At 36.4% G+C, this 19,572-nt stretch overlaps 2 protein-coding genes and 1 long non-coding RNA gene across 3 annotated transcripts; 1 reads left to right on the top strand and 2 right to left on the bottom strand.

Moving 5' to 3' along the window:
- Window positions 1-809: 809 nt before the first annotated feature.
- On the bottom strand, window positions 810-14,531 carry LOC131784916 (inactive tyrosine-protein kinase 7-like). The gene is made up of 9 exons (XM_059101756.2): window positions 14,337-14,531; window positions 13,540-13,848; window positions 5,609-5,896; window positions 4,484-4,768; window positions 2,808-3,077; window positions 2,187-2,459; window positions 1,763-2,032; window positions 1,353-1,628; window positions 810-1,088 (listed from the first exon to the last, which is right to left on the bottom strand). The coding sequence occupies exons 1-9, from the start codon at window positions 14,413-14,415 to the stop codon at window positions 841-843; spliced, it is 2,298 nt and encodes a 765-aa protein (XP_058957739.1). The 5' UTR covers window positions 14,416-14,531; the 3' UTR covers window positions 810-840.
- LOC131784919 (uncharacterized) lies at window positions 9,096-12,218 on the top strand. The gene is made up of 4 exons (XR_010718373.1): window positions 9,096-9,325; window positions 9,417-9,503; window positions 9,681-9,862; window positions 11,655-12,218. It is a non-coding gene; the product is annotated as an uncharacterized lncRNA (long non-coding RNA).
- Window positions 14,532-16,945: 2,414 nt separating the features above from the next.
- Window positions 16,946-18,248, bottom strand: LOC131784951 (calcium-responsive transcription factor-like). Its single transcript, XM_059101793.2, is given in 3 exon segments — window positions 16,946-17,032; window positions 17,034-17,558; window positions 18,240-18,248. Coding segments are annotated over 3 exon segments (621 nt in total).
- Between the last annotated feature and the right edge of the window lie 1,324 nt (window positions 18,249-19,572).

The raw sequence follows: 19,572 nt of genomic DNA, 5'->3' as shown, positions 1-19,572 counted from the left end.
CAATTCAATTTATCACATCCATTTTGATATCACTGATGATCCTTGCAATCTGATTGGCTCTCTGCAGTGCAATACTCTAAATTGCATCTCTTTTCCCACCTAATAAGAAAATAACACTAAAGAAAACAAAAACAACCAATCAGATTTTAAGACGTGTTCAAAGTAACCAATCAGATTGCAGGAAAATGATGGGCAAGGAAACCATCAGGCTGAAGACCAACATTTTTTTCTAATCAAAATTTTGCAATTTCAAAATGGATATGTTCTGTTAGATGTAATGAATAAACAATTACAAAAACAACAAAAGGAAAGAAATATGGATGCAATTAGATGGTAATTGGTTTTCCTTTTGTGCAATTTTTTCCGAAATTATACTTGTGATTTCAAAATGAACTTGTACTGTAGGTTTGTTTGATTTTGAAATTGTGCAGATGATCTCAGATCAAATTGTACTCTACTCAGTTCAATTATCATTATTTATCATCACCTTAAGCTTTCACAAAGCAGAATTACAGTACTTAGCCAGATTTTGACAGCTCAAGTAATTTTGACTGTGGCAGTATCTTTAAAGAATATCTGCTAATTTTACATTTCAAAAGGAATTCTCAGAGCACACTTATCAATTAGCTTATTTGTAAGTACTGACACACAGAAATACATTTTTGTTACCTAAAAAACTTGTTCAAATGTACATATTTAACACATAGAAATTCACTAAAATTTTGGTTTTAAATTTGCAGATGGTAACAATTCCCCCATTACTTAAAAGAGAGCATGTGCTTTGTGCTGCACAAACAGGTATTGAACTGGTTAATTGCTGTAGATAACGGGACAAATTTATCAGGCAGGGGTTGTCACCACCAGAACAATATAAGCTGCAGCACACCCGACTGCAAATCCTATTGTGCGAGCCATTGAGGCTGTCGATTTGCTAACTGCAATTCCTATTGTGCGAGCCATTGAGGCTGTCGATTTGCTAACTGCAATTCCTATTGTGCGAGCCATTGAGGCTGTCGATTTGCTAACTGCAATTCCTATTGTGCGAGCCATTGAGGCTGTCGATTTGCTAACTTCGGCGACGGGATGAGCTGTCCAATGTAATGATAAAAAAAAAATCACGGATTAGTGACTTTTATTAGAACAGCTTTCAACTGAATGTAATAAAACAAAAACCAAAGTTTTAAAAACGACCAAGCTGAGCAAAGATTAACATCACCAGCCACTTTAACAATCCCAAACCCCTCCTCCCCTCCAAAAAAAAAAAAACCTACAGAGGAAAGAGGGCAAAGCTTGAGGTGTCAGGTTAGCAAAAGAAAATAAAACGCTGTGACATACAACAGAAGGGAACTTACCTTGTACTTTAAGACTGAATTTGCTCTGTTTCATTTCAGCATGGTTTGCGGCAATGCAATAGTACCTGCCCTCATCAGCGAATTGCACCTTCTTGATGTGAAGAGTTCCATTAGGGAACAGAATGAAACGCTCTCTATCCAGCTTGTCCCTTCCTTGTGCTTCTTTGCTCCAACTGATCTTGGGTTTAGGATCACCTGACGCATTACAATGGAGCCACAAATGATCGTCTACATAAGCCATCGTGTTCTTCGGCCGCAGGACAAATGTGGGATACACTGTTGGAAAATCACTAAATTTCAGCCGTGACAAAAATAACGAGGATGTGTATAACAGTGAATGCACTATCACTTCAGTAAAATTGTTAAAATTTTAATTCCACTTGCCCATAATAATTTGATTATGATCTTACCATGAACAGAAATGTTAACATAGCTCTCTGCACTGCTGAAGGAATTTTCACCCTTACACCAGTAATGGCCCTCATCTGCTTTCTCAATTTTTTTAAAAATCAGCATGCTATCTTCTTGTCTCACTCGTTTTGGATCAATATTTACACCTCCTTCTTTCTTCCAGGTAACTATAATGGGTTGGTGTCCATCAAAGTCACATCGGATCTTTTGAGGTTTGTGTAGGGTGGCAATCACTTGGTTGGTATGGATACCTCGCAGCTTTACTTTTGCTGAAAAGAAGGAAAATTGACCAAATTAGCATCTACCCTGTTTCTATCCATTTTGTCTTGTTGTTCGTTCATCTAGTGGCTGATAAGTTACATGTATATGTGAATGATATGTAAATGACCATCTAATCATCAGTCAAAACATGACCTTACTTACCATATACATCAACAGTAGCCTCCGCACTGTCTGACCAAGATGCTACATCCGCTGAACATTGGTATTTTCCTGAATCTTCTGGGATAACTTTGTTTATGACTAGTGTTCCATTTAGATATTTAAATATCCGCTTCTTGTCAACCTTGAGAGATTTGCCATCTTTGTACCAGGATATGTTGGGGGTTGGTCTGGTTTTAGCATTGCAGTCAAGAATAGCCTTTTCATCTTCCTTAATAGATAGGTTTTTGGGTTTCGAAGCAATCTTTGGTTGCTCTAAATAAAAAATAATATAACTTATCAGGTTTCAATTACAAACTACACCTTCCACCTTTTCATATGACAAAATGCCAAGGAACTACCCAGGAATTACCATATTTATTTAATTACCCTAAGGATCAGTTATATATCCCTAATTCTGCAACCCTTTGCCTCATGGTACCATAGCTTCTGTCCCATTTCTACCATCAAGGTTTTATCTAGTAACAAGGAAGAACTAAGAAAAAAGTCTACCAACAAACAATCCATAGTCATGGTTTCACTTCAAACAAACAATTGTACATAGAGGATAACCACACATTGTGAACATGTACCGCATCACAGCCAGTGCCAATAAATACTCACCAACAACTGTAATTTCAACAGTCTCTGATTTGTTTCCAGCCATGTTTTTTGCTGTGCAAGTGTAATTTCCAGCATCATTAAGCTTTGCTCTATTGTTCCGAAGAGTACAACAACCTTTTATATCAAATCTTTTAGGCAGGGTCTCTCCAGCTGCCTTGAGCCATGTTACTGATGCAGCTGGCCTTGCTTCAGGTGGGTCACACGTTATTTCTAGTGGGTCATTGAATAAGACATATACTTTGGTACTGTCCAGGGTAACATCATTCAAGTCTGCAGAGAAAAAAAAAATTTCTTTCTTTCACTACAACAAAAACATTAATAAAAAATAAACTGGTTTGTATGGGTAATCACATGATTTTGAGTGCAATTTGGAATAAATAAGCACAAGTTAATTTTTTTAAAGACTAGCAAAATTGTAAGAGCCCATAGGGCAAGTGCAATTTGTGGTCTTTGAAAAAATTACTAAGTGCTTATTTATTCCAAATTTCATGAGAAAAATCATGTGATTATGTGTTAATAATAAACATGAAAAAATACAAGATGGCTTATCACAATTAAGCATAAGCAAAGCGCATGCATTAAGTGCAAAAATAATTTATTCAAAGCATGCATTCGGTCAAAACAACCACACATGATCAAAACAATTATATGCAATGATATGTTCACATCTTTAGGCCACAGAAAAATTCAAAGTCTGGCTAAACAGTTCAAGGAATTGTTCAGTCTATGTCTGAATCACTTTTGATGAAATGGAATTGTTGTTTCTGAGGTTTAACCATGCTTGTTTTTAATTTGGCATTGGATCACTTGAGCAAAGTGTTAAGCTGGGTCGGTTCTTAATTTTCAATTTCCTTAGCAATTCCCTTCTCTAAACACCACTTTTTCCAAACCAACAACCAAAAAGCAGTGTTTTTTTACAGTATTTTCATTATTTGAGCCGTTTTCAGTTGCAGTGGCGAAAGAAAACCTACCTAAAACACTGGCCATTGTTTCGCCGACAAATTTTAAAATTTTGTTGTGACATCCAAGGCTCACATTTGATTGGTTATCCATGAGTTTCTTTGATTATTGACCAACCAGAATGTCTGATTTGTTACTTTCTTTGCACTGAATTAACTCTCTTCTGCACTGAATTGCCTGAAAACTGCATTTATCTTAACCAATCAGAACTGAGTAATTTTTTCATGTATGTTATTAGAAACTAAAGAAAAAGTACCTAAACCCCTAAGGATCATGAAGGAATGTTTGGAGCAAAAAGTGATCAGGAATCTCGTAAAAACAATTTTTTGGAAACACAAATAACCTAACACTGGGATGGAATAACAATTCTACCTGATATCAAAAATTGATTTTTTTTAAAAAAATTATTTTGTCCTGGGTTGGGTTTTCATGCATACAGCTCCAAAGAGCAGGAATCAAGCATATTTGATTACATAAACGCACAAAAAATCAAGATGGTCACTTCCCCTGTGATGACAATAATTTCTACCATCTCCTTGCCAATTTAGAGCAGTTTAAAGAGTTTTAAGCAGAAATCTAAGAAAGAGAGATTTCTTGGGAGTAACCTCAAACATTCTTTACACTAGTCTCTTTTTTAAGTACGAATAAACCACGCCAATAAATAGATATGCCATTGACTTACAAGCTTTTATATAAATAATATGCCATTGACTTACAAGCAAGTCTCAAAACACTTTCTGTGGTCATTTGCCCAACCAAGTTTGTTGCCGTACACTTGTATTTTTCTTCATCTTGCTTGTCAACATTTGCAATCACCAGTGTCCCATTATCATGAATTCTGTACTTAGAAGAGCTTTGCAATGGGCTACGATTGCTTCCTGCATACCACTTTATTTCAGGAGTTGGGCTGCCAATAGCTCTACAAGGGAGGACTGCTTCACTACCCAGTAAAACTGTTCTCTCCTTTGGAGGAGGAATTTGAAATTGAGGATATTGTCCATCTATTGAATAAGAGAAATTATACGATAAGTTCCTTGAGAATTAAGTATTTAACATCTAACATATATCTGAAACACAATATGATGCATATCTAATGACGCAATAAGCCAACCCAGATCTATATATACAGCTTACAAGACCAACCATCCAGACACTCATGTCAGATAGTAAATTTACCAACAAGATAAAATACCATTGTTAGCCTTGCAAATGTTGGTAATGGAGCTGTACATGGCAAACAACCCTCAGCTTCCCTGAAAATTTGTTCAGAAGTATGCATTTAAGCTCCTAATGTAGAACCGCATGATGAGAATTAAAGTGATTTGTCAAAAAGAGCAATAAAATAACCCCAAACATAAAATAATCTGCATCTTAGAAACATATATTAACTTATCAAAGAAGAGAAATGTAACAGCCCTTGATTAGCTTATGGAGTAGAGTGCTAAACTGCTGTGTAGGAGGTCATGAGGTTATGAGGTCAAGGGGTCATTGGGTTCAAGGGGTCACTTAGGGTCTTCAAACAACTGAGGAGACAGTGCTGCCTTTATTATGACATCCGCAAATGGTGAGACAATCTGGTTTTCTCGGATAAGGATGATAAACCATAAGCTTGTCTCCTGCATCTTCTTTGAACTTGTTAGCAGGAGACATAAAAAACACTCATACACCTCTTGCAAAGAGTAAGGAACACAGTCCCACGCATTATGGTCTGGCCTTGTTATTGTTTTCACAGACCCCTACTTCAACCAGCTTTAAAGCTGAACTGGGCAAGCTTGTCTAAATTTACAATATATAATAAATAAATACAGTATCAGCTCAGAGATTGTATACCAAATACTCACCAACTACAGTAACTGACAATGGAGATGTCGCACGTCTGGTATCTGACCCATCCAGGGTGGTTGCTGAACAAGAGTATTCACCACTGTCTCCTACAGTTGCATTGTTAATATACAGTTTTTTGCGACTGATAGTAACTCGTGCATCTGTGGCAACCTCTTTCCCATCTTTTGTCCAAACATATGTTCCCAAAGGATAAATGTAACACTTACATCTTAGCTGTAAATCAGTCTTTGTTAAGAATATTTTGCCAGTGGGCTTTATGCTTAATTGAATTGCAGAGCAAATTCCTGCAAAGAAGAAAAGATTTGGCATCAAGTACCATTTGTTATTTTCCTCAAGGATGCAGATACAAGATTAAAGTGATTAATTGACATCACTTTAAAAGCCATGCAACAGTAATGACAGATAGGAGTCATTCTCATGTGGCACATGTCAAAGCAAATCACTTTCTCAGTGCAACAAACAATATGCAAGAACTCAAAATGAGGGTTTATTTTGGCAAAAAAAAAAAGGGTTACAGTTAATATGGTTATTGAAAATGCCATTTAAATCTCAACTGGACAAAGTAATTTCTTATAGGATCCTTCTTTTGTTTTAATGACAGCATCTGTGTTTAAACTGCTTCTGAGGCTAAGTTTAAGCTCATTTTTCCATTAACCTTTGAAAGGGAATTAAGCTCCAACGGCATGCCCAGTATCTATTATTAAAATATGGCTGTCTGATGTGCTAGTTAATATAGGTTCTCTGACAAAAATTCATGAAAAAAATGTCAAATTACATACTTGCACTTTTACATAAAATCAACACTTCAGAGTCCTTACAAAAATGTCTGTGACCAATTAGTCCCTGCATCAATTAATATATGATCAAGTCCCCATCTGCTAGATTGTATTTGTAGGGATGCCTTTAAAATTTGCCGATAAAACATGGATAAAACTTTATTTTACTTCATGAGAACATGACCCCACAGCCAGTAGCCATAATTTTTCTCTCTCTCTAAGAACATCCATGTATGTACAACATGAACTGATTGAGGTGTCTGCCTTTAATATTTCAATACTAGCAGAATTGCATGTTTTTTTTATGAAGAAGACACCAAGAATTTATGTCCATCTCTAAAATCCCTCAAAGGATGACTGCTAGGTTTATTTCATCAAGCAGACTTGAAAATGTACGATATCTGAGATCATGTTATTATTGTTTCATAGTTAAGAATTTTATATTTCCTGGGTGGGGCAAATCTTAAACCACCCAGATTACAGAATGCGACAGATTTTGAGATACTTGAAATTCAGTGATACATTTATAAGCCTACTCCCTTCCAGAAAGATAATAATAATAAAAAAAATGAAACCTTTCATCCCATTGACTAGATTGCCACTAGCCTCAAGACTAAAGTTCAAAAGACTCAAAAAAAGCCTGAAAATTATTCATTTTCCTCCTTGAAAAAGTAAATTCTGTGAAAAATGGACAGACATTCTTCTAGCCTCTTTCAAAACTACAGGTAAAAAGAATTTATATGAAATTAGAAGATCCTCGCAGCTAAGAACACTACTGAAACTAGTAGTTGTAAGTAGGACCTGAAAAAAAAAATTTCAGGCCCGTACGGGATTTGAACCCATGACCTCTGCGATACCGGTGCAGCGCTCTACCAATTGAGCTAACAAGCCAACTGGGAGCTGGTTAATGAATTGGGTAAAAATAAACATCCGAGTGAATGAAGATTTTAGATATATGAAAATTCACATATTTGCACTGCGGTGGAAAGATGAAATTAGAAGATCCTCGCAGCTAAGAACACTACTGAAACTAGTAGTTGTAAGTAGGACCTGAAAAGCAAGCAGTATCCATAGTATCTGTGATGATATTTATTTGTTGTCACTTGTGTCGTTTCGTAAGTTCAAAACTTCTACAAAAAGTTAGAAATGAATTAACTACATTGTTGCAACAACAGAACACTACATCAACATAGAACTAATTACGTCTGCATGTTCGAGTGATGAATTTAATAAACTATAATTTGTCTCGACATTTAGTCAGTTCATCTTAAAATCCGCAAGTTTCCATTCGCATTCATGGTAAAAAAATTGCTTCAATTCATTATAAAATAAATCTTCTCTCTCTCTTCGGCGGTATTGAGATTTATCACATCGCAAAAGACTTCCTCAAGATTTGTGAAGTTTTTTATGTAATCTCCGAAAATCATATTATGATTTATATGTTGGCAATTTACCCCACAGAACAGAAAATTGATCCAGATGGGAAGTTTGAAATTACCACAAAATATGTCGCTTATTCAAAATGTTATGACCGCGTGGAAATTTCCATCAGATTCGAACACTTGTGTTCGAGAAACCCACAGCTATAGCTCAAATGATCTGAATTGGGAACTGGATTAAACAAACTTGAACTTGAATCAAGTGTGTCGCACAAACATTTAGGAAACTCTATAACTTTTTTTTTACTTAGTATTCTTTTTTATTTCAAATACATTTCGTTCCAAATAGGACTAGCATCAGTTCATAGATTTAAAAACAAATCTTTACCACGTAAACTAAGGTAAATTGAATGAATTGTTATTTGTTTTATTTAAAACTATCGTTCAGATTACAAGATACGCGAAAAACTCTCCCCACCGATTTTTTCCTACATTCTGTTAATCAAAAGTTTCAATAATTATAAAGGCTTTCTTGTTGATCGTCTTAATAGTAACAGTTTCCAGGATCCAAGGGGAGCAAAAGAGAGAACAATTTTCTGTGTAGCTAGGTAAGGCGACATGCCGGCTTTATACTTCTTCCGGCGTGATAACGATAATGATGACAACAATGGGCAAAAAGCACCGTCCGCTAATGATGACGATTATCATAGCTATTAACAAATCTCAGTTATAGTCCTGAAAAAAATCTCAAGGGGTCCTTTGAACCATCCTCTTAATCTCACCAGAAGTCAAAGTTGCCTAAACTCATTCTAAGGTTCGTGCGATTTTACGATGAATTTTCAATTCCGGTGTGTTGCACGTGCGACTTTTGATAGAAAAAACCTGCACGCGCCATAACTTAAAAGAACGTGTCAGCGGAATGAATCAAATCTCTATCACTTTGCATACATTCTTGGAAACAGAAAAAATTACTTAGAGCAAACATTCTAAGTAAAGTGTTCCTTCCGTGCAATGGGGCATAAATAAAAGGTTCTGTTGGAAAAGACATTTTATTTTATACCACTGTTGACAAGCAAAAAGGTTATATGGGTACCCGGTTAAAAATATATTGATAACTCTATTAATTAATACCAGATCTAATTTAAAGGAGAAAGTTATGAGAATAAAATAAAAATTGTCTTTACCTCGAAGCATGCCTTCACTGCTTAGACTGATAGTCCTAAAGCTTTTTGAGCATGCATTCGAATATCTTATGACGATAAGCCCGCCAACCACCCCACCCCGCGCTATGCTGTTTTCACTTAGCGGCTGGTCAGCGGTCACGTTTACGAGGTAAACAAACCGATCGATTCCTGATCACCGTTCTTGTCGATCGGAAAATCAAAATACCAGCGTGATATTGCCGCGAAGATGAAGCAGTTATGTTACTTGATTCGTACTTCATATTCGAGTCGAAGCTTGGGTGGCACAGGTTATTTCTTGCGGTGGAATCGACGAGGGGAATTCGAACACTAGTTGTAGTGTTTGAATTGTTGAAAGAAATGGTCGCATGAGGATTGTAAGTTTAACGAACAATTTCAAATTTTGCCGCTTGAATTGAAAGTAAAGTTCATTTGAATTGCTTTCGTATGTATTTCTGACGGTTTTAGATTTACCTGCTTGATTTATATCGGTTACGCTTCATGTTGACAAGTCCCTCAAAATGGCGGCCAAACTTGGAGATTGCCGAAAATTAGGTAAGTTCACGGAGTTATAAAGTTCTCGTAAAGGTCGGGCCGCAAAGTTTTTTTCTGTAGTTATCTTTTCTATGGCACCTACTTCCTAGCTATGTTAGTTGGATCAGTAAAGAACGCCTCACTTTTTCAAAAATTAACCTTGAATTTGATCGGTTTTGGCGTGTTTGATTTGGTCAGCATTAGATTCCATCCACCAAAACCACCTTGGTCGAGAGGGACTGAGATGGAATGATGGACAACTCATGACTTGTTATACTAATTGAAAATTACGAAGCTACGATAACATGCCGACTTATCCCGATGATCTAAGTGTATTATTTGTTTGGGAAATTGCGTCAAAACTTTTTACTCAAGAAATGGTAAGTATTAATTTATTGTTCGATTGTAGTATTATAAAACATTTTACGCAATTTTATGCAGATATTTCACGTATTTAAAAGGTGCCCAGATGAAATTAGAAGATCCTCGCAGCTAAGAACACTACTGAAACTAGTAGTTGTAAGTAGGACCTGAAAAAAATTTCAGGCCCGTACGGGATTTGAACCCATGACCTCTGCGATACCGGTGCAGCGCTCTACCAATTGAGCTAACAAGCCAACTGGGAGCTGGTCAATGAATTGGGTACAAATAAACATCCGAGTGAATGAAGATTTTAGATATATGAAAATTCACATTTTTGCATTCTATATGGTGCCCAGATGTTACGTAGTTTTGGTGGATGTCATTAGGGAACATCCACCAAAACTTTGACCAAAACCATCAACAATAAATTTTTTTTAATTTTAGCTATAGCCACTGTTAGATGTTCAGGGAGACAAAAGATTTATACCAATAATTAGCAGTTAGTGCTCTGGCTAATTATTTTTTATGGTGCACAATTGCTGACCGACCAAACGTTCATGATGATTATCATAACTCATAACACATAGAATAAAGTGGTTTTGGTGGATGTTTCTCTCCATCCACCAAAACCACCATAGCAATTTCTGCTACTTCCTTACAAAAGACTGATGTGACCTGCTATTTGGAGTACATAACCACAATCTATTTCTTTGTATGTAGAGATATTTTGCAAAGTTCTTGAGTCAGCACCTTTTATTACTGAAACCATAATCATAACATGGTACACAATATAGAATGCAGAAGGTTCTGGTGTGGCAATCATGTAATCTTGAAACAGGAGAGTTTTTAACTGACTTAAACTGACTTAAACAGACATTTGCAACAAAATCCCAGGTCCAGAAATTTCTTCCACTATTTCTGCTAAAATCATAACCTTTAAGTACAACAAATCAGCACATCAAAAATTGTTATCAGAGGTCTGAAAATCCTATAAATCTTTCACATTTATTTCAAGTAACCTTTAATTTCACATGGATGAATAAGTGTACACTCAAGATGCAGAATGTCTTACATTTTACAAATTATTTCCCTTTTTATGGATAGACAGTGAAAGGCCTTTGCCACATTGGTGAATCAAACCATTGTATACCATGCATTTTGTGATAATTGTTTGTTTTTGCTCACAATATCCAGAAAAATGGAGGGGATAAATTTAAATAGCAAATTCTATTAATGGTTAAAATTAAATAACATTGGAAGATCAAATTAACTTTGTAGTGTTTAAAATTCAGTTTTGGTTTCTTGCTTATTCCAGCCTCTTAATATTCAAAAGCATTCCTTGTCATTTTTGTGTTCTTTTGTGTAACATAACTTGAAAAACAAACACAGAGAAAGGACACCACAAAGGATTAAACTTGAAGCTAAAGCAAACTTTAAGTTGAGCCATAGCTGATCCAAATACTGAGCACTTTATATTGTAACCCATTTAGCAGTAAAGTTTATCTAGTATATGTCTGCCAGCTTGTCACAAGTCTTACCCCTCTCCTTCAAAAGTCTCTATAAACAAATTTTTCTTTGTGGTCCCTAATTGATGATAAGTATATTACAGCTCCTCAATTTCCCTCTCTCAAGACAAGGTTACTCTAAATTTAACAAAGTAATGGACTTGATAAAACTCAAACTATAACTCAGTTGGCTGCTACTTGCAACCTTAATTTCTTGATATCAGTATACAATAATCAATATGTTATAAATAAGAACGCTAATGCTTAATTTTGCAGTGATCACCTTCCTCCTTTTCATTTGCAGACCAGACTGGAACCTCTATAAGTGTGTCTGCTTGTTTTGAGTGGGGATGGAAGAAAAGGAGTCATGCCGCATATCTGATTTATTAAACCAGATTTGTTCTGTTTATACATGAGTAGAACTACCTTGTTCTCTGAAAAAAATAAAATTTCTCGCATTTTTATCTGTGTTTTGCAGTCAAACTTCCTTGTGTCTTGGACAAGAAATCTTATTTTCTTGAAAACAAAATCTTTGTTTCCAGCCTTCTGTAATAGGTAAATATAACAGTGTAAGATGAGTGACAGTGTATTTCTCAAGTTATTTTTTGGAATGTGACAAAACAGAAGTGTCATAGTGTGATAAGAAGCCAATATATGATTGCTTGATAGAAAGCAAAAAATGCAGAATTGCATATATTTTCTCCTTTGTCAGCAGCATATGTTAGTGAAAAGTTCTTATAATTGTTAACTTCTAACCATCTACAATTTAGCCAAGATTGAACTGTTATCACGTTTGTCATAAAAGTATTCTGAGATCAATGTCATATGACCTATTCATGTATTTGACCTTTCGAATTAGCAAGCCATAGTTGACAGTAACACAAAGGTTGAGGATAAAAAGAAATTATTATATACAATGCTTCTTCTGCATATTTTCGTTTCCTTTTCTCTCCAGCTGTTCAATCTATGCCGTGCTGGCAATTGAACACTTCCCTTCCCAAAATTAGGAAAGGCACACCAGTAAAAAACGAATTTTTGCTCCTTACATATCTCATGCATCTTCCCCGAGTATTTTGTGACTTCTGTCCGAGGAAGGAGGTGTAAGCATTAAGTCAACCCGAATGATTCCACAATTGTGGTATCATCCAAGCCATGCCAGAGGACTTGAACTAGATAAACTAGTGAGAATGCACAATAGCGATAGCAAAGCTTTGTAATGCCAAAGAGCTATATCAATATATATATATATATACACCGGTGTTCCCGAAACCTTTGACAGCTTTAGAGAAAGAAAACTTCGTCGTCAATCCTGTTTCAAATTCCGCAATAAGTTTACGCGCCTCATCAACAGAATTGACGTATCCTAAATTATCTGCATGTCTACCATCAAGCAATGGTTCGCGACTTAAAATTCACGCTATGCTGTTCCTCAAGAATCATGGGATTTACAGCTTCGAATGTTCGGCTACATCACTTGCAGATTTCCGAGAATCTTCGGTTATGTTTTGCAAGTCATTAAATATTCCATCTCAGTCCCTCTCGACCGAGGTGGTTTTGGTGGATGGAATCTAATGCTGACCGTTTGATTTAGGCGAACCGATAAGGTGTCATTCAAGTCTTCCTGTTTCCTTGATTGACACGTGATGTTTACGAAAGTCGCCTCGATAGATAAGATAGAGTTAATATACATGGCTGTGGTATTTGTTTTTTGCTGAGTTCCGTAGTTTTTTGTAAATTGTCCTCCAAAGTTGTATGAAATTAAAGTCTTGAAAAGTGTCACGACAAGCCTTCGCTCGAGTGAAATTTAATTTCCGTAAAACTCTGAAACATAAAGAGATCCGATCAAACTGATTGTGGTTTTAGTATAGGTACATGAATGTCTTACAACACACGAGAAACGAGCGAAATCCGTGTCTCAAGCAAATTCGACCGGACCGCTCTTACAGAGACACTCTCTTAACACTCCATAATACTTTTGCAAGACACTGACCAACAATAAATCGCCCTTATCGATCAATTTACCGTTTCACTATGCGTGCAACCCAATGTACAATAATCTATTTAATGCCCCCCCACGAGAAAGAGAAAACAAGTCGCCAGAAATCTTGAGATATACCGAGGAACCAACTCCACCGGAAAGACGTACGCCCTAAATTTCATGCAAGCAAACCTTGGTATTACTTCCTTACCTTTTACATTTAAGGCCGCGTTCTGACTCATGCCCAGAGTTTTACCTTTCCTTTTGGCCACACATCTATAGTTCCCTCGATCCTTAAACTTAACGTTAGATATTTCTAACATTTTACCATCGTCCTTTTTAACAAAACGACTGTCTCCTGGTAAGAATTGATTATTAAATTCCCAGTCGTACTCCTGTATCTTTTTGGTGTATTGCGCCGAACAAGAAAATGTAGTAGTGTCGCCTTCCTCCACAGTTTGTGACAATGGTTGAGTTTGCCATTGTAGATTTGCTGACAGCGATAGTGGGAGATGCGATCCTGAAGAAAAAGGAGTGAAAAGCACGCGTTAGAAAGACGCGAAAAACATTTCTCTATCTCCTCCATCGGGAGTAAATTAATTCCCCACCGCGAAGCGTTCGATCATCTACAATTGACAACAGCCATATTGCTGAAAGAATCATGGATCCCTCCGAGCGCTTCTAATAAGCTTCTTCAAGCAGTAAAGGGAACAAGCGAGAAGATTACAGACAACAAAGCAAACGCCGCCGATTATGCGAGCGCACATTTGCTTTTTCTTTCAATTACGAATTGGTCACAGACAACAACTCTAGATTCTATAATCGAACTCGCTACCATCTCAAATACACACAGATAGAAACTTCAAAGTGCTTTCCTATTAAATTTACCTCGGTTTTGACCAAAGACATGTCACAATAACGGGGACAGAACACAACGTTTGACCTAAAAATACCTTATACGAGTAAGATAGCTTGCAAAAATGCTATAATTTAGGCACAAATGCTTACCTAACAAGACAAAACAGAACCAAACCCAAAAAGATCTCAGTGGAGGTACGTGTCTATTGCAATCAAAAGGTGGATCCATGGCGTTTGTCGATCATCAAACGAGACTAAATGTGCAATGAAACTGGCGAGAGAAAAAATTCTCCTTGCCTAGCATAAAGACCTTCACTTCCGGAAATACATTCCATCGCGGAAAGCAATATCGTTCTAAACCAGATGAGCCCACGACATATCAGCGGCATCTTGTATGAGTATCCGCAGTTTACAACGTGACTTCCGCTTTTTCTTCTTGACGCGTACTCACAGTGTACTCGAGTGTTGGGAAGTTGGCGTAGTGCGTCTGAGCCAGTTTCTGCCAGATTTGAACAGAAAAACAGGTCCTTTGTTGGACTGTAATGATACTTTGATCGATGGCGCTGTTAACGAAATGTTTGGCCGGTTCGTAAGTTGTCAACCTGGTTTCGGTCGATCTGATTGATTGGCAACACCTCTGAAATCCTACACACCATCGACCTAAACCTCATAGCTGCCAAGTGAGAAGAACAATGACATCAGAATACTCGAGAAAGATAAGTATTAATTTTAACTGCATTTTTGTTAAACTTATATGTATAGAAATTTCTGAAGAGGTACTTAATCAGAAGTTTATCACATGATAAGCCTTCAAACTTGTATTAAATAAATTGATGTACATATTTCACAATTTTAAGATGATTGTGTGATTGACAGTACACCGACGGTCAACATTCGAATATTCAGCTTGAGCTTCCTCCTAAATGTTACGTATTTCAATTTGAACTTGTAGAATATAACCTATGGATTAAATGTGGGTCTATAAGTATCATTCATGAAATTCTTACAGGCAATTTTCATCCCAGAGTAAGCATGACGCCTTTATACATCCTTCTCACTTGTAGAAAAAAAAACTTTTATATATCTACATTCTCTGAAAACACCTTAGGCCTAAAATCATAGTCATGTGATATCAATATATAACACACTGAGATCTAAGGTCAAGATGAGCTTTTGATTCCTTACCTTCTGTACTCATTTGGCAGAAATTGTGTCACTAAAACTGTGATGACACCACTTAAGGTCTTGTCTCTATTGTCTGCAAGAAACTGGTGCTTATATGTCCTATTCTTTCTTTCCACACCATTGGTAGTGTTCACTTTCACATTGAAGCGGTCCTTTGTGTATGCCCAAACCCAGCGCTGCCAATAGAAACAAAGTGTCCAAGTAAACTTCATTAATATAAGCTGCATGTAATCTGATTTTCACCTTGCGGATCTCCTTGTAAGAGCATCTTGGACTCATCTCAGACTCATGCTGAATGATTAATGGCCCAAAATGACATTATCCGAGGAGATGGCCTGTTTGATGTTTAAAGTCAGAGCGACAAGGATTTTAAGTAAACATAATAAGATGTGTGTAATTTTTAAGCCAAAAATCTTGAACTGTTGCTGGATAATTTATTAGGGATGATTCCACAATTATTATAATGTGTGCAAGGGATACGCTTGCCTGTCTTTCGGGAAGCCATGTTGTGTTCATCCACTTTTGGAGTCTTATATTGGTCCTCCACAGTTCACTGTCTTGAAGATCTCTAAGTGCTAAATTGAAGTCCCCTTCTGTGGAAGTTCTTGCAAGGTTTCGCAAACTGTTCAGGAGGTTGTCTTTCTTGTCTTTGTTAATGCCATTCTTTGAGTTGTTGATCCACTATACCCATGCTTGTTCTCGATGGAAATCACAAATATACACAAGACAGCCTGGAACAGTTATAAAACTGAGTTGTAAAATCTCTCTGATAAGAGAATACATGCTGCCAACCATTTCAGCTAACACAAGGCCTATTGTATGCTAAAAATTAAACTACCAACGAAGGGTGCCTAGCATGACCTGTGAGCCATGGAGTAAAAATAATAATACTATTACTACTACTACTACTAAAAATAATACTAATAATGCTAATAATAATAATAATAATAATGCTAGTAATTTATTATTATCATTGTTGTTATAATAGTAACATTGATTTTTTCCAGGAATCTAAAATACACATTGACCCTTTTGTTTCCAAGATCTCAATGTTAATTATCCTTACCATCATCTACACATTTCTTATTTTTTAATTGATTCTAAAAGATTTCCAAAACTTTCTAGGACCAGAAGCCTTTTTCCAGGACTTTCCAGTTGTGGAAATGCCAAAATAAAATTCCGGGACTTTCCAGGTTTTCCAGGACAAGTATGAACACTGTTGATATTTTCATGAAATTAAAGTAATGATTTTGGAATGTCTAGAGAATTACTGGTAATTGGCAATAATTTATTGTCATTATTTTCAGGTTAGTCCTGTAAGAAAGAATTTTTTTTTTCTTTTTTTTTTGGGGGGGGGAGAATTTATTCCTAATAAGTATTGCCTCTCTATATTTCCCATATGAAATAAAGAAAATGGTTATAAAATGGTTATTATCGATATTTACCAGTATATGTTTACATGCTTACTTGGAAACAGCCTTTCAATGGCATTGATCTCTGCCTCACTGAAGTCCACCATAAAGAAATCAGGGTTCCATGTTGGGTTCCAGTCCTTAATGAGCTGAAGAGCTTCATTAATGGTATCTGCATTTTCCAGCTGAACCACAAAAGAAGCAACAACACAGTAATCTACATTGGTTTTCACACACAGAAAGAATGTGGGGAGGGCAATTAGCGTGAAGTTTTGTATGTTGCATCCAGTAGGCAAATTTCACCACCATACTTTAAAAGCAGCTCTCTTTGCCACTTCGTCTGGTGAACAAGGAGGAGGTTGTTAGATGGATCACCTATACTTATTTTAATTACATCAGTGCTGTCTTCTTCCTTCAGTGACTGTGGTTGTTGATAGGACTCACTATCACTTGTAAGGCAGTAAGGCCTGAAAAAGAAATTATCATCTGGGCTTTCTTCTTTCCACTTCTTGATTTTTGAGTCAAGGTTTTCTTGATCAATTTGTGAATGTCTGCATACCACTGTGGCACGATACATGTGGTTCCTGATATCCATGATTGTTGGGAAGAACCGTCTGTTGGTTAGATCTGGAGGCTGTTGGCCTGTGAAAAGTTCCTTCTTTACATAATGATGCAGGTGCCGTTGCATTTCAGAAACACAATTAACACCACTTCCAACAAGCTCATGAATTTTTTTAACCAGTGTCTCATCAATAGGCTGAAGTAGCCCAGCAGTCTGATTACACAACAAGAAAGAAAGAATAATTGCTTTATTATTTATTCATTTAAAAAATTACACTACCTCATCCCCAGGTTTTCTTGGTCAATGGTTCAATAACCTGGAGCCGGCTGCTTTTGATGTCATTGGTTCAATATGAGAAAATTTTTTCCAAATTTGGTCAACAGCAGCTGGTTATGATGAAATATGCGAGTGGTTTTAACCTATCAGAAACAGGGAACTATTTTGAATGAATAATAATGCAAATTATACCAACATTACTATAGGCAGTCCTCTGGTAGGGTTTTTCAGTCATAGTTACAGAATGTTATAATTACAGATTACTGAACACTGTATTTTTTAAGAAAATCCATTTAAATAGTCCATGACAGCATTCCATTAAAACAGTGCCGGTGGAAATCCCTCTCCGATAAAATTGTGATATTATAGTCTTGACATTGAGTTTGAGGAATAACTGCCAGTGTAGCTAAAAGAAGCTGTACATGTAGTACATTTAATTGGTCTTTTGTTGTGATGTATAATCTTTATTCATTCTTTATATACATTCCACATGACAGTGGAAGCAGCACAGTCTACAGTAGACTGATGATCTGTGTTAAGTTAAGTCACCTTAAATCCCCCACCAAACTTCAGTTTCCTGATTCCAAAAAAAAATTTAATTGATGGCCAAGTACTTACCCTCCCCATGGGGTGAAATAAGTGATCTGTAGGTTTAGGAAGTAATATGTAAATACGCCCCTCTGTAGCTATTGTTTGCTTCTTTTCTGACTCTAGGGATGTTCTCAGAAATTTTGAAATTGTCTCCCTTCTACTCTTTGTGTTCTCTGAAATCTAATGATACAATGTTTTAATTAAAATAATATTTGAAAAATTGGTTTCTTAAATATTCCCTCTGTTTCCATTACAGGTAAATTTGTTTCAATTCTGCACAACGAAATGTCCAGGTTGTCTTATCATATGTCCACTTCACCTACATGTAACACAAGGCCCATTGGAATTAAACACCCTTTATAAGGCTAGTGATCATTCATGTTAATGGTAGTGCCTCCTGAACCCTTATTCAATAATTTAAATAAACTGACCTTATTTTCAGGATGCTTGATTATTTTCCTTAGGTGGATCTTTGCGGGACAGTCACATTTCTTTGTATCCTGTACTATAAGGTGCTGTTTGGTGTTGTTATAGCAGTGATCAGCATTCTCCTTCTGAAACCAAATAGATTTATTGGATTGTTAGATAGAGCAGTCATATGGGAATAGTCAAGTTATCAATAAACTTAGAAGTAATGAAAAGTATCCTTTAAAATAGTACTTGATTCCTACCTTGTAAACTGCAGTCACAGTGGTCCTTTTTTGCGACTTTGCTTATTTTAACAAATAAAATGTGATGTGTCCTTTTTCTTGCAAGTGGTAAAAAAGAAAACATTATTGCATGCTATTAGCCCTGAGGGAGAGGTGAGTGCTCACCAACTTGCTTAGAAAAATCAGTTGGGACTTACCACCTCATTAGCTTAAGAGCAAATAGGTGAAGGTAAATCAATAACTATGTAATGCCCTATATATGATATCCTCTTTGGGAGTCCTTAAGTAATAATATCATCTTGTTTACATTCTTATTTAGTTAATTATTATGCATGCTTACATCTTTTTGTAGTCTCTTTTGAGCCTCCTTCCTTTTGAGTGCCTTATTTCTGTCTGGCCCATTTTGGCATTCTAAAACTTTGACCCCCATCAAAACTTAGTCTGCATCCTGTCATCTCCTGTGAGTCAGCCCATTGTATACAGTGGTTCTTAGCATTTTTATCTGCATTTTCTTTTACTCCTACGTTTTTATGTGAGAAGAGGAACTGAGCTAAGTTAGCAATACAATACATGTACACAAACACATACGTACATATATACAAATGGGTGCTTAAAATGGAGGGCCTGAAAATCAAGCCTGCCCCACCCAGATGTAGCCCAAGGACTGGTGTAATGGATGGGGCTGCTGGCAGCTGTGTGTCAATAGCACT

The sequence above is a fragment of the Pocillopora verrucosa genome, chromosome 7 (genome assembly GCF_036669915.1).
Source record: "Pocillopora verrucosa isolate sample1 chromosome 7, ASM3666991v2, whole genome shotgun sequence".
NCBI lineage: Eukaryota > Metazoa > Cnidaria > Anthozoa > Scleractinia > Pocilloporidae > Pocillopora > Pocillopora verrucosa.
Note: the sequence above shows the minus strand (reverse complement) of the source record. Positions and strands in the feature narration are given on the sequence as shown.

Coding starts and splice junctions, on each gene's coding strand:
- LOC131784916 (XM_059101756.2), bottom strand. CDS start 14,415: ATGGATCCACCTTTTGATTGCAATAGACACGTACCTCCACTGAGATCT. Junction 13,849..14,336: donor GTTCTGTTTTGTCTTGTTAG/GTAAGCATTTGT, acceptor CTTTTTCTTCAG/GATCGCATCTCCCACTATCG. Junction 1,089..1,352: donor ATTCAGTCTTAAAGTACAAG/GTAAGTTCCCTT, acceptor TACATTGGACAG/CTCATCCCGTCGCCGAAGTT.